Genomic DNA, 15,180 nt, shown 5'->3' with positions numbered 1-15,180 from the left:
AAGAATTTCTTTTTATTTATCTTTCACACAATACATGTTGGGAAACAAATCCGGTTTTCAAATGATTTTTGTGCTGTGCGCAGAAAATTGTGTGTAATGTTTCTGCATAAGTGAACTACAAGAAAATGCAACAGAACAGTGCTGCACCTCACACACACAAAACATCATGAATAAATGTCGTAATACATGAAACATGCACTCGAAAATAAGAATCATTTCCTGAAATGTGTTGTACATATGATAAATAAATGACAAACACATTAATTTTATAAATGAATCCGTCAGACTACACCATCTCAGCACTTCATCCAAGGATAAGTTTTGTGTTTGTTGAAGAAAAATATTTACAATGGAATTAGAGATAACTGAAAACACCATTATTTTGGCTCTGTCTTCAAACCTGTACAACTATCTGAGGGGTAGCTTGGCTTTAAATGCTCAAAAAAGAAAAACACATCTTAAGTATCAACCAAGCAGTTTAAAATATGTACTAGGTTTTATTAAAAGCAAGCTGTTAATGGTTACATAATTTGAGGCAATGGCTGTCCTAAGCTTTGATGAAATGAATATCGATGGTCACGTGATGTAAGATTCATCTAACGATGTAATAGTTGAGGACAAGAATGTTCAAGTAACCATGATACAACATTTATTTTTAAAGTAGAAGCAGAACAATAATATAAGTTCAATGTCACAATGATGAGCAATTTGTTGCAGACAATCATAACAGAACTTGATGATATTAGGGTTCATGATTTAGTTGTTACATGTTGGCAAAAAATTAGAAAGTGTGGAAACAACTTGTTGTATCGTCAACTAAGACAAATTTTCCTTTTATTTCTGACATTGTCCAAAAAATACACGTGAACTGTGCATTACAGTAACTGGGTGGTCATTTTATGATACTTTGGATCTTGTTGGTTCAGAGAGTTCCAGTGAAGAAGTTACTCATAATGCCTTAAAACACCTAGTAGAAAACATCACATTCAAAGAGCTAAAACAGTTCAGTAAGAAGTGCAACAAGAAAACACCTTATCAATTACTCGATAAATAGTAAAATTCTCAAGGCTGTCAATTCAACTAAGTACCTGGGTGTTAAAATTACGAACAACTTCAGTTGGAAAGACCACATAGATAATATTGTGGGGAAGGCGAGCCAAAGGTTGCGTTTCATTGGCAGGACACTTAGAAGATGCAACAAGTCCACTAAAGAGACAGCTTACACTCCACTCGTTCGTCCTCTGTTAGAATATTGCTGCGTGGTGTGGGAATCTTACCAGGTGGGATTGACGGAGGACATCGAAAGGGTGCAAAAAAGGGCAGCTCGTTTTGTATTATCACGTAATAGGGGAGAGTGTGTAGCAGATATGATACGCGAGTTGGGATGGAAGTCATTAAAGCAAAGACGTTTTTCGTCACGGCGAGATCTATTTACGAAATTTCAGTCACCAACTTTCTCTTCCAAATGCGAAAATATTTTGTTGAGCCCTACCTACATAGGTAGGAATGATCATCAAAATAAAATAAGAGAAATCAGAGCTCGAACAGAAAGGTTTAGGTGTTCATTTTTCCAGCGCGCTGTTCGGGAGTGGAATGGTAGAGAGATAGTATTATTGTGGTTCGATGAACCCTCTGCCAAGCACTTAAATGTGAATTGCAGAGTAGTCATGTAGATGTAGATGTACTGTTGTGCAAACTGTACTCATGAGTAACCCTCCACTACTACTGCCAGGACTTTCTGCAGATGATAAGGCTGTAGCTCTTGTTAACACACAACTCTCCATGCATTAGCACGAGATACACCCTTGCTGCTATTTGGTGAGTGCTTGTGTATGATTCCTCACTGAATAGTTGCATAACACTCTCACCAGTGACCACTGTTTGAACTGAATGTGGACACCTAACACCAGTCAGAAATGCAGAATAACTGATACAGTATTCAGAAGGCTTATCACAATTACGGGAAATGTCCCAATACCACTACTACCCCTGCAGGAAAATTTAACAATCTCATAAAATGCACTTTGCTGTTTGCCGTACTACAATTTTGGGAAAATACCACACAAAAAATTTGGTAATTATTTATAAACAAATTTTTGGTCTCTCAGAGTCATCTCTCAATTGCTGAAAATGTTGAATGATGTGAAGTCTTCCAGTTAGGCAACCTTTCTGCATACAACTGTAAAATACCTCTCTCATTTCCATCAATTTTGCTGTATACAGGTACCATATCTGGGTCTGGTGCATGTCATAATGCTGTCAACAACACTAATTACTGCACTGGTACAAAACTACCCAATTACTATTAGAACAATGGACTATGGGAAGAGACAGCACATGCACAGTAATGCTATTCTGCATGGTCTGTGAATCTACCACACACTGATGGTTAGTAGGTTGCATAACTAATTATACTACCAAATACAATCCAAAAACATATTTGGCTCTGGGATTATCAAACTTCAATGTTCCATAGCACCCAAACTATAAGTTTCCAGACAGGGTTCACTCTTGAAAAATAGCCTGTTTGCCTTTCTGAACAATAAACTAAGTATTGTGGATGTTTTTGCATACAGACTTTAGAAGGGGTGGCTCACATTACTTTATTACTTTCAGTCAAAACAGCACAGGTCCCCCATTTACAAAGTAGTTCAATTGTTTTTTTATTTACTTTTATGACAAACTTCATGTACATTATACAACCAAAACACTAATTTATATTCCTCCAGTTTTTAAATTATGGGGTTCAGAAACCTAACAACAGAATGAAAATTTTGCAGAACATTAGGAAGTGCTTCCTATTTAATGTTTGAGTGATCAGTATTGATGTATGTACAAAATAGTACATAACTTCTTAATTTTGTTTGTTTTATTTGCATAAATAATGCACTTTTCTTCAGTTATGCTTCATATGTCATACCAAGCCTCTGTGACAGCGAAAGTTATATGTGCTTAAACACTTTGTGCAAATAAAATTGAAATTGTCTTGTGCATGGACATGTTTAGTAATAGGACACATCAATACAATATACACAATAGTTTTCAAAATGAGATGAAATTAGAAAAAAAGCCCCAAAGTAACATGATTTATAAAACACTAAATGCTTGATTTTAACATTTATTAAAGTATTCAAATTACATTAGCATTACAAAATAAGGACAAGACATTCTTCTTGATATTAATAAACCACATAGGTTACTGAAATGGACATTTATTATCTGCATGTCTAATTTACATATGTATGAGAAATAAATTGCTATTTTTTTCAATATCCACTTTACTATGCTAAATTACACAGCCACCTTTGTTATACTCGTACACTATCAACAGTTATCATCTGTTATTAACCTAGATTTTTACATCACAAAATAAGGTGGGTACAGTGTGTGTGTGTGTGTGTGTGTGTGTGCAACAATTGGCATTAAGAAATAAATGAACAGTGTAACTTTAGGTTTGTACATTATGAAATAACTTGTTTTGAAGAATGTTTAAGCAAAGTAGGGGTAATCTGAATGAAGTCTTACTGTTTTAAACAGACTGGCCTTGCATTCTGGAATACTGAGGCTCTAATCCTCATCTGGCCACCTGGATTTAGGTTTCCCTTGGTTTCCTTAAATAATCTGCATATACATCTATATTCTGTAAACCACTGAAGTACCTGGCAAAGATGCTTCCCATTGTGCCACTTTTGTTGGGATGGTTCCTATAGCCAACTAGCTGTCCTCGTCATACTAGACATGTATATTATATGATTCAAATGGCTCTACACACCATGAGACTTAACATCTGAGGTCATCAGTCCCCTAGACTTAGAACTACTTAAACCTAACTAACCTAAGGACATCACACACATCCATGCCTGAGGCAGGATTCGAAACTGCGACCGTAGCAGCAGGGCGGTTCTGGACTGAAGCGCCTAGAACCGCTCGCCCACAACGACTGGCCGTGTATGTTAGTGAGTATGTATATTATTTAAGACTGTTGTTCTTAAACTATAGTACAACCATATTTATAATATCCATGGATGAACAGAAAACAATAATGGTAACAACAACAACCACCACCACCACCACCACTACTACTACTACTACTACTACTATTACTACTGCAACCTTTAATTTTTGAGTGTTAACAACAACTACTACACTTTTATTGTTTTTTGATGGCAATGTAACTACATTGTTTTATACATACTGTTGGTTTCAGATTTCTTCTGTAGCAAGCTTATCACATGATGGATGATCACCATTACTTTATCATTACTGAAATAGATGCATGGTGAAAATTTTGCCTTATGCAAAGATGGATGCAGCTGCAGGCACAGCATATTCCACCACTAAGTGGAAAAACCTTAAGTTTTCATAATTTTCATCTGTGGTTGCAGCCAAGGGGTATATTAGGTGGAAGTACAACTATCTGATCAAAAATATCCAGACATCTCTACATAATGTAAAATTAACCGCTACACATCACAAGAGGCAGAACTGCCAGTATAAAAGGCGGCAGGAGGTGGTGTGTTGTCAGTAGAGGCGCAGGAACAGCAAATGTGTGCATGAGGATAGCTCAGTGTTTTTGAAAGTGAACTAATCAGTGGATGTCATGTGAATAACAAATCCATCAGGGATGTTTCAACCTTTCTAAAGCTGCACAAGTCGACCATTGGTGATGAACAACCACAGCTAAACAGACCAGGCAGACCTTATGTACTCATGGGCAGGAACATTCAAGCACTGTCGAGGGTGCTTGTAAAAAATCAGATGAAATAAGCACAAGGAATAATATGAATTCTAAAGCGCTACTAGCAGTACAGCTAGCATAATGACTGTGTGCAAGGAGTTAGAAAGAATGGAGAGCAGTGGTCAAGAACCTTCTCAAAAGCCACGCATTTCTTCAGATAATGCTAAGCAACACTTGAGGTGGCATAAAGATTGATGCCACTGGACAGTGGATGATGGGAAACAAGTTATTTGAAACGGTGAAGCATTATATCCTGTGGCAGTCCGATGGAAGTGTTTGGGTTTGATGAATGCCTGGAGAATATTACCTGCCCTCCCTCATGTGTTGTGCCAAGAGTGAAACACAGAGTAGGTTGTGTTACAGTACGGAGGTTTTTTTCATGGTTCAGTTATGGTCACCTTACTGCACTTAAGACATGCTGAAAGATATTAACTTAATTTACAGCACTGAGTACTGTGCACAGCAGCGTGACAAAGCACCCTGTCATAAACCAGTATATGTGAGGCAATAATTTGTAGACAATAACATTCCTGAAATGCACTAGCCTGCCCAGATTCCTGACCTGAAACCCAGCATCCAGTGTCACCACACTCTTTGGTTTCAACTCTTGAGGAAGAATCAGCTGCCATTCCTCCACAGACCTACAGGCACCTCTTCAAAAGTGTCCCCAGCATAGTTCAAGATGTTATAAGTTGAAGGGTGGGCACACTCCATATTAATGTCCACTAACAATTTTGCCAGCAGGTTGAGAGAGAGAGAGAGAGAGAGAGAGAGAGAGAGAGAGAGAGAGAGAGAGAGAGATTACTGTAGCTCAAAATAATTGTTACTGGCATGCAATTGCATACAGTCATCTTCAGTGGAGTATGGGCTCAACTGAAAATAAAGGAATAGATGGATGAATGTTTATTAATGATGCTATAAATGCCAGCTCAGTGAGGGCAAGGTGAGATGTTTTCAACAGGATATGCAGCTGATTGTGGCCCAGTGGCATGACTTGTTTTCTGTGATACAACTCCATTCCAGTTACACACATTTCAAAAATGTACAGCCTTGGAAGTTTTGTTACAGTTAATCATATTCCACATATGGCTGTCAAGATCAGTTATAAGGTGCGATCAATAAGTTTCTCTTTGAAGATCTTACAGTCCATAATTGGTATGCCAATCAGGCAAAATCACTGTGAGCACCAAGGTAATCACCCCACCAATGCTCCAGGTTGAAGATACCAGTTTGGTAAAACACTGTGTTCTGCTGCATGGAGAAGTCCATAGCTGCATGCTGCACATCCTCATTCAACAGGGATCCATCAACCCTTCATAGTCTTTTTTAAGGGACTGAAGGTGTGATAACCATATGGGGAGAGATCAAAGTAATAGGGCAGTTACTCATGTGTTTCCCACTTTAGTTGGCGTAACTTCTGCTGGCCTCCCAGACCAAGCAGTGTCTTGTGTTGAATTGAGACCAGCACAGAACTTAGCACACCACTTTACATTCCACATTCACAAAATGAAAAAAAACATAGTATCCTATGACTATAATATCAATGAGTCACTGATGTAATCAGCCAACTGATATAAACACTTTGTAGGGGTATGAAATGGAATGATCACATAGGTTCAGCCATCGGTAAAGCAGGCGGTAGACTTTGGTTTATTGGTGGAATATAGGGGAAGTGCAATCAATCTACAAAGGAGATTGCTTATAAATCACTCATGTAACCGATTCTAGAAGACTGCTCAAGTATGTGGGACCCGTACCAGATAGGACCAACAAAGGATATTGAATGTATACAGGGATGGGCAGCACGAATGGCCATGGGGTTGTTTGACCTGTGCGAGAGTGTCACAGAGATTCTGAAGGAACTGAACTGGAAGACTCTAAACTCTTCCGAGAAAGTCTATTAACAAATTTTCAAGAACTGGCTTTTCATGATGAGTCTACGAATATACTACAGCCCCCTACGTATTGATCAAAAGGGATTTTGAGGATAAGATTGGAATAACTACTGCATGTACAGAGGCATTCAAACAATAATTCTTCCCACGGTCCATACATGCATGGGACAGGAAGAAACCCTAATAACTGGTACAATGGGACATACCGTCATAGCTTGTGCCATGCACCTCACAGTGGTTTTCAGAGTATAGATGAAGATATAGATGTTTTTTGACAGACATACCACCCCATACACATTCTTCATTCTTCAATGGATGTCAAATGGTGTTTGTCTTTTGGCAGCCAAGAAGAGAATAGCTGCACAGTGGTCCTGTTTGGATGCATTTGGTAATATGTCACTATAGTTCATGTTTCCGCATTTACTGCATGCATGTTGGAAAGACATGAATACCACACTAATCCCTTGCCTTCATGCCGATGCTTACCCACATCAGAATACCACTGTTTTGCATATATGCTGCAGCAATTCCCTCAAACAGAAACTCTGTGATCAGCCCTTACACTACACTGCACTGCACACTGCGGGCACAGCATTATTTTTATAATGTTGAGACTACCTCAAATGCAAGTTTATGCCTAGTCAACCACAAGAACCATCAGAGTTAAGAAATTACCCCAGTCAATCACTTCCACTATCACTATCCTCTGTGTCTGATTCCTCAGTTTCATCATCACTAGTTTCGTGTTCGCCAATGCTTATAATGACGTCATCAATGGCCTTTTCCATTACACCATCATGTTTCCAGCATTCCTTCTCGAGCTTATGAACATTTCTGCAATACTCTTCCCAGTCTTCAGTAGTAACTTGCTGAATGGAATCAACAGCAAGCTTCTGCAAACACTGATCTGACATTTCCTCTATGATTTTGTACTCACTGACAAGAATCTTAATTTTAGCCCATGCTAATTCCAATGCATTTAGGTTGCAGTTGTGTGGTGGCAAGCGGACTACAACGTGACCTCTTCCTGCAGCCATTATATCAACTACATATTGTTTCTTCAGGGGTTTATTTGCTCTAACTAAGGAGTACAGAGTCTCCTTCCTCAAGCTGTCATTGCTGGAGAGACCTCTTCTTTGTAACCACTCAATCATCTTCACCTTAGTATCATACTTTGATGGTGTTTTGTCAACCTGTCTATTATGACATGGAGCATTGTCCATGACAATTACTGAATGGGGAGGCAGATTTGGCAGCACGGTTTCCTCAAACCACTTCTCGAAAGTAGCAGATTTCATTTTCTCATGATAACTACCCTTGTTAGATGTTGCCCACAACTGGAGCTGGGCTTCACTTACGAATCCATTCTTTGATCCGACACTTCCAATTATCAGTCTGCTTGAGGAACTCCCTATTGTCTTAATACCTAGTTTGCCACATCTTAGGTTACTGTCTATCCAATATTCACCAACGTAGAAGATTTGTGAGGCAGACTGTCTAATGTGCTTCATCTGTAAAATAAAACGTGACCGCCAGTGCACAATAGCAGCACGCTCTAGTAATAAAGTTCGCTTGTTCTCAACTTTTCTCCAAGTGAACCCCATTGACTGCAATTTTTTTCTCAGGACATTGCTATTATGTTTGAAGTTTTTCTTTTGCTGCAAAACTGACAGAAGATTTTGCAAACTGGGCACTGTCTTCTGGACTGTGTAGAACTGTTCAATTGTGTCCCTTATGATCTGCTCATTAAAGTCATCCAATTCGAGTGTGTCTCTTAAGAGAAGCTCATTAGAGTCATCCATTACGATTTTGTCCTGTATGGCATGCTTATTATCTTCACCGTCATCCAATTCAATTTTCCTACAAGGTTTTGTCCTAAGTGAGAGAAAAAAAAAAAAAAACAGGTTACAAAGTTTGATTGCATTGTTCAGTGGACTGACCTTTTGAATTAACAAGAAGCAAGAAAGATAATTTGGCCAAACATGGGAAAATGATGTGGAGACGGAGGTCAATGAAGATTAATGCTTGGAGGATTTAAGAACTGAAGAATGTATTGTAAGGACAGATCCAATCTAAGAAATTATGAGAAGCTGGTATTTCAGGACAAGATTCTGTACAAGTTGTGTAGCAGCCACTGAAGTCTCACATATTGCTGCACTCAGCAGGATATCCTGCCACAGGGGAGGGTGTTGGGGCAACTGTGATCTTGGCCACTGTTTCGTGGTTGTAATTTATTCACGCGTATGACCATATCCACATAAAAAACACATGAAATTTATAGCAGAAATGGTACATGATATGATTGATTCCACAGGCAGCCCTGTCTTTGAAAGGTTAGGATATGTCTGTGAAGGTACTTGTATAGTTTGTGCCAGGAAAGTGCACGATACGTCTTGCACTTCAATCTTTCATAGGGATGTGATCCACATGGTAAGAGATTGAGAGTAGGTGTGGAAAAGATGTTACTTGATCCTGGTCATAATGGTAGGAAGTGGAAACACTGGTGAAAGATACGGTCAAATTATTCTGGTGTAGAGTGGCAGTGGGTAAAGAGGGAGACGTCCTTTGCTGCTGATTTATTAGGGTAGATAGAAACAGAAAATTCTGGATATGTCTTGATATGGCACAGTAGATCTGCTTGCTGACTAGATCTGGTGGTTAATGCCTGTCATGAAGGACTCAATAAGACTTCAGAATACAGGGCAAAGCATTTTTCATTATTTTAGGTGCACATTCCATGGGGAAAAAGCTTGTGTGGAAAAGCAGCTATCAAAATGTAAGAATAATGAATGGGCTTGATATGTACAAAGGCTTTTATAGAGCCATTGGAGAGGGGAGGAGGTGGAGGGGGAAGTGACATAGCAAGGTGGATTCTTCCCATTTGTTATGTTTCTTCTAATCTCAAAAAGAACCATCATATTTTCAATGTATTTATCTGTTGATCTGTAACACTTATAAAAAATCTCAAGATCTTATTTAGACATAATTTCACTTGAATTTATTGTTCAGGTTATCATTTTTGTTGGCCTGTTTATATTGATGTAATTAGTTTACATTAGGGCAGTAATAATTTAAAAATATGATTAACTGATGTATTAACATGGTTCACAACATGAAAAAACCTGTGATCTACTCATTACCGTATTTACTCGAATCTAAGCCGCACTCGAATCTAAGCCGCACATGAAAAACGAGACTCAAAATCAAGGAAAAAAAAAATTCCTGAGTCTAAGCCGCACCTGAAATTAGAGACTCGACATTCAAGGGGAGAGAGAAGTTTTAGGCCGCACCTCCAAATCGAAACAAAATTGGTCCATTGTAATATGACACACAATTTAGGTCGAATGAATGGCAATACAGCTACAGTAGTTTGGTTCGAGTCGTAAGCTTAGCAGTTAAGCTTTACCAGGTAGCCATTGCTGTGTGTCAGCTATACGGGTACCCTTCCTTTTTCACGTGCTTCGTCTGGTTTGAATTGATTGCTTATTTTTCTTTGATCTGATAAGTACCGTTCTTTTTGTTATAGGTGATTACATCACTCTAAGCTGAAAATGCATTATTGTATTGTGTCATGCATTGTTTTTCACATTCTGATAATGTGTGTTTACGGCCTGTCGCCGCTCGCGGCATGGCTTCCTTTTGTGCGCGCTACCACCACTTCGTCTCATTAGCGAAACAATGGCAAGAGACTGCTATTTGTTGTTACTTACACTGCTGCTTTCTTTGATAATGATCAACAAGAACTAAATAATAGACTGCGTATGATAGAAGATGTTCTGAACGAGAGTTTAGCGAAAATTTTTCTCCATTTGAAAATCATTGCAGACGCCTCTTTAGTACATTACATTCTGCACAAAAATTAGGGTCATCTTAGATTTAAAAATCTAGTCAATTGCCATGCTTCATTTCTGACTGCATCACTAATAGGCATAAGAATAATATGGATATAAACATGACATGATATGTATATTTTTCCGCGTTTGCTGTTGTCTCACTCTAGTTTCGCAGTTTATTAGGTAGACAGGATTTAAATGAGATAGCAGCAAACACGAAAGAATACATGGCAAAATGTTTATATTCGTATTATTCTTATGGCGAAGAGAAAACTGCATGTGATTCACAATTCAAAAAGTTCCTATTAGCAACCATCTCTTCTCACAGGTAGGAAAATTTCAGAACGTAGAGTTGGCCATATTGACAAACATCCCGAACAATCTTGCCATTCGGATTTTCGTAGTACATTGGAATGCTGTTACATTCGAAGATGAACAATGCGGAATTTGTATTTACTTCATTGGATAATGTATGAAAATGCAGTGGTCGAATCTCGGGGCGGAGAAAAAAGCTCGTCTTCCACCTTTTTTTAAATTTATTTACTGACGCAGAGGTTTTGACGCCACTATTTATCATTGTGCGCTACATTATTTGATGGCTGAAGTTAGTTGTGGCGGCACCTACCAACATTTTTCAGAACTTCCGCTTACTTTGCACTCGATTCTAAGCCGCAGGCGGTTTTTTGGATTACAAAAACCGGAAAAAAAGTGGGGCTTAGATTCGAGTAAATACGGTATGTTTGGGAAAGGGTGACCCACACTAACAGAAAACCTTACAGTCCCATTTTCCTGTGAAGTACTTTTAATCATCTGAAATAAATTAACATATGCAATAATTAACATCAAAGCTCAAGGCTATTACTATTTTCCATTTCAGATAATGATGTAACTTTTATTAGTTCTGAACTTTGAATACATACTTTTGGTTACTTTAAATTTTTTGTAAAAATTTACACACAGCATTAATGAACTCATTTATTATTAATTTCATGTTATTTACACTAATTTGTAATATGGCACTCATACACATTTACAAGGGGATCCATATCGCAAAAGAAAAATAGTGTCCATATATTTTTCCAAATTGTTAATCAGTAACAGTTTCTATTACCTAAAATCACTTTAGTTCTAGTAGTTCACCCAAAACAATAAAATCAAGCATAGCTGATTTGCAGAGCATAAATTAGTTTATGAAATAGCATTTTATTCTTACATCCATCTAAGTAGTCAGATGTCACACAAAACTGGCAGTTCATGTTTGAAAGCCTGAGATTTATTGAGAATAAGATCTGTGTCAAGTGGACTCCCACTATTATACTACTATACACTTACTGTATGTGAAAATATGTGCACATACAAAAAGCCAAGTAACATTAATGTTTAATGCCTTTTAAGTGGTTTCTGTATATCATATGAATCAACATATTAACTGAACTGTGTTGTAATCAGCAACAAGCTATAGTAGGACATGGTGAGTCTCATTATGGACTGACTGACTAGCACAGAGTACTTTCCCTGATAAATTACTGCAGGATTGTGCCAAGTGTGAACTGTGACTTTTTTGTGTAAATGTGAGCTATGTTTTGAGACCAAAATAGAATAATGAACTTTGCCACTGAACTTTTGGTAGGTAAATGTAGGTGCCAATCTGGTTTTATGCACTGATATTTTTATACTGGATAAACTGGTCACTGTCACTAATAACTGAACTTATCAAGGAATAAATGTGTGTGTGTGTGTGTGTGTGTGTGTGTGTGTGTGTTAGTGCCGTTACAATTACGATGTCATGCATATTATTGAGCAAACAGTGTCCTACACTCTTTTAGACTTTCAGCTTCAAAGTGACCAGAAGTTTGTAGTAGCAAGTAGGGAATATAAAAATCAGATCAGTAATGCTACAAGGTCAATGTCCAGAAAGGTGGCATGCTGGGCAGAAGATGATCAGGAGAAGAAGGTAGGTGAGTAAGAGGTGCAGCTGTTGAGGAAAGATGACAGATTGTCTTTACTTTGGGTCCATACGTTACACATGTCTTCAATGAGGCTGAACCAGAAAAGGTGATTAGGATCTTGAGTGACCAGGAAAGTTTTCTCTAGATGGCCAATTTACAGGTTAGCTTGAGAATGCACTGTGGGTGCCCACGTTGCTGCACCACAGATTTGTTTGTATACCTTCCCCTCAAAGGTAAAGATATGATAGTTAAGAGTACAGTTGTTTAGGATTATAAGGAATAAGGGGATGGGTTTTTAGTCAGTAAGATGTGAGGAGAGGCAATGTTCAATGATAGCAAGGCTATGGGCATGGCGATGTTGGCATCATCAACAGTGGCAAGCAGGAATCCAGTTGGTACTGTTGTGCTGATCATTGATAGGTGATGAAGAAAATGATTAATGTCTTTGATATGGAAAGATTGGGTGTGGTCAATGGATTGTAAGTGTTAGTCAACAAGAGCTGAAATACTTAACCAGACCAGCTACAATGGGGCACAACTAGTGTGGTTAGGCTTATAGATTTTGGGAATAATCCAGAAGGTTGTTAGATGGACCTAGGGATTGGGGGTAATGCTGGGCTTCCAGAGTGGGATCACTACAGCTGGGCTTGTAGATGGAATCATCAGACAGCTAGGAGACACATACTGTCACGTAATCACTGTGATTCAATATGACACAAATAGAGACTTTGTCTGCCAGGATGATGATGAAATCAGAGTTGTTTCAAAAACTGTAGATGGCTGCTCTTTCCTATGACAAGATGTCGCACTCTTGGAAAGGAACACAGAAAAAGTGAGAGTGACTGCATTGTAAGACTTCTTTGGATCTGTGCTTCATGATGTAATATCAATATGTGTGCACAATGAAGTAGTCATGCTTTGATTTATATCAGTTTCAAAAAGAAACTATTATTATTGTTATTATTAATGGACAATTTAATTTGTTGCTACAGAATGCTAATTTTGTGTTCAATAAATGTTTGTTGGCCTTTAAGTGACGGATGCCACAATTATCGTGATTAATAGGTTTGAGGAACATGACATACCCTTCAATAAACTGGCAGTGCAAGTCACTGCAGTTTTAGTGAGATAGCTCATTCCAGAGGTCCGCCCACTGCCAATGGCCGTTGTTTTACCCACTGCTGCTACCAAATTTTAAAGTCTATTCATCCTATTAATAGATCATATTTAGTATTTGTTTGTATGTCCAAATAATGTCATTCATGTTGCAAGTGACAATGTAGAACAGGCATCTTTGTAATGATACTGATGAAAACATTGTGTAGCAGAGGTGGAAGGAGACATTCAGGTGGATGAGACATAAGGATCAGGCATAGTTTACCTGCAATACAATGAGAATGATGCCGTACCTGTTACCGTTGCTTAGTTTAAAATACTTCAGCAAGTAGTCAGGTTTATCCAAATTTTTTTCAATATCTGCAATCATCCTCTGCAGAAATCCTCCCATGCACTTTTTTTGTTCATCTTTTAATTGTGAAAACAGATTACATTCACTGACCCAGTAAAATGGAAGGGCTTTTTTAACCAGTAAACACTCTTTCAGCTCTCCCAGCATCTATAAACAATAAAAAAGAAACACTTAAGTTCAATAGCAAATAGTAAAATCCAATGCAATTTCTGTTCCATTTATTAGACTTCACCAGCTGTGGCACAAAACACAAGTATTCTTTTCAACATTACCAAAAGCAGTTTTTGTGTTAAGATGCTTATATCAATATAATTAGGTACACAAGGATTAGGTGATATAGTTTATTCTGAAAAGACTTGCAATATTCGAAGAGTGAGGTCAGGGCCGTACGATCAGTTGTTGCAACCAGTTCTCTGGCTGTAATTATGAACTGAAATTGTACCTACAAAATGAGTGATTCATGGGTTATGAAGATGTTGCGAAACATACAAAATAACATATATTGTATAGTAACTTTATCAATGGAAACTGTATGCTGTTATGGACAGAGTATCCAACAGAGAAAGGAGTGAGGGGGAATACCAGAAGAAAGCGAAAGTAATTTTAAAAAAGTTATAGAAAAGAAAGGTCAAGCATTATGGGAGAATAGACATGCAGGAGAGTACAGCCACGACATGGAAAAAATCCAGTGCGAAAGACACTGTAGTAAAACACGACTTCTAATTCCAGATGAGCTATATTGTTTTACATTCTACCATCGCAAACTGACTAAATGCAATTGTGATTAAACATTAATCTGAATGCCCTCACCAATGTCCATTATAGTTTACTGGATGTTACCTGGAGGAAACCTAACTTTTCATTTCAATTGGCAGTTCTTTCTTATCAGTCAACTTCACTGATGGCACCTGATATGGAGCCACAGTTCAGTGTCTACAACAATACGTCTTTAACCTTTTACTGGACTGAGTGTAAAGTAATGTTACATGAGCAAGCAGTCCATTTTGCAGAACAATGAGTGGGTTTCTGATGTGATTAGCGATGATAGTTGCTTGTCTTTCCTTCATCAGAAACATTCGCACATGTTACCTGTATTTTAATCTTAATAAGGTACAAATCTTACGATAAAACACACACCTCTCCACACTGAATATTTAAATGTAGCTTGCACAGTGAGCACAACTGTCAACATTGCAATAGCAACCAAGGAGGGTGAATGATTAGTCCACTTGATACCAGTAACTACTTTATTGTGACACCCAAAATATTTGAGTATAAAGTTCAGTCGACAGTGAGG

At 38.0% G+C, this 15,180-nt stretch overlaps 1 protein-coding gene across 1 annotated transcript in view; it reads right to left on the bottom strand.

Annotated features, from left to right (window-relative positions):
- The window catches only part of LOC126175490 (cyclic GMP-AMP synthase-like receptor), a 243,609-nt gene that overhangs the window by 17,046 nt on the left and 211,383 nt on the right, over positions 1–15,180 (bottom strand). Inside the window, exon 9 of the mRNA XM_049922310.1 lies at positions 13,825–14,030. Coding sequence (XP_049778267.1) covers positions 13,825–14,030 — 206 coding nt within the window. The remainder of the gene's footprint in view (positions 1–13,824; positions 14,031–15,180) is intronic.

The sequence above is a fragment of the Schistocerca cancellata genome, chromosome 3 (genome assembly GCF_023864275.1).
Source record: "Schistocerca cancellata isolate TAMUIC-IGC-003103 chromosome 3, iqSchCanc2.1, whole genome shotgun sequence".
Taxonomy (NCBI): Eukaryota; Metazoa; Arthropoda; class Insecta; order Orthoptera; family Acrididae; genus Schistocerca; species Schistocerca cancellata.
Note: the sequence above shows the minus strand (reverse complement) of the source record. Positions and strands in the feature narration are given on the sequence as shown.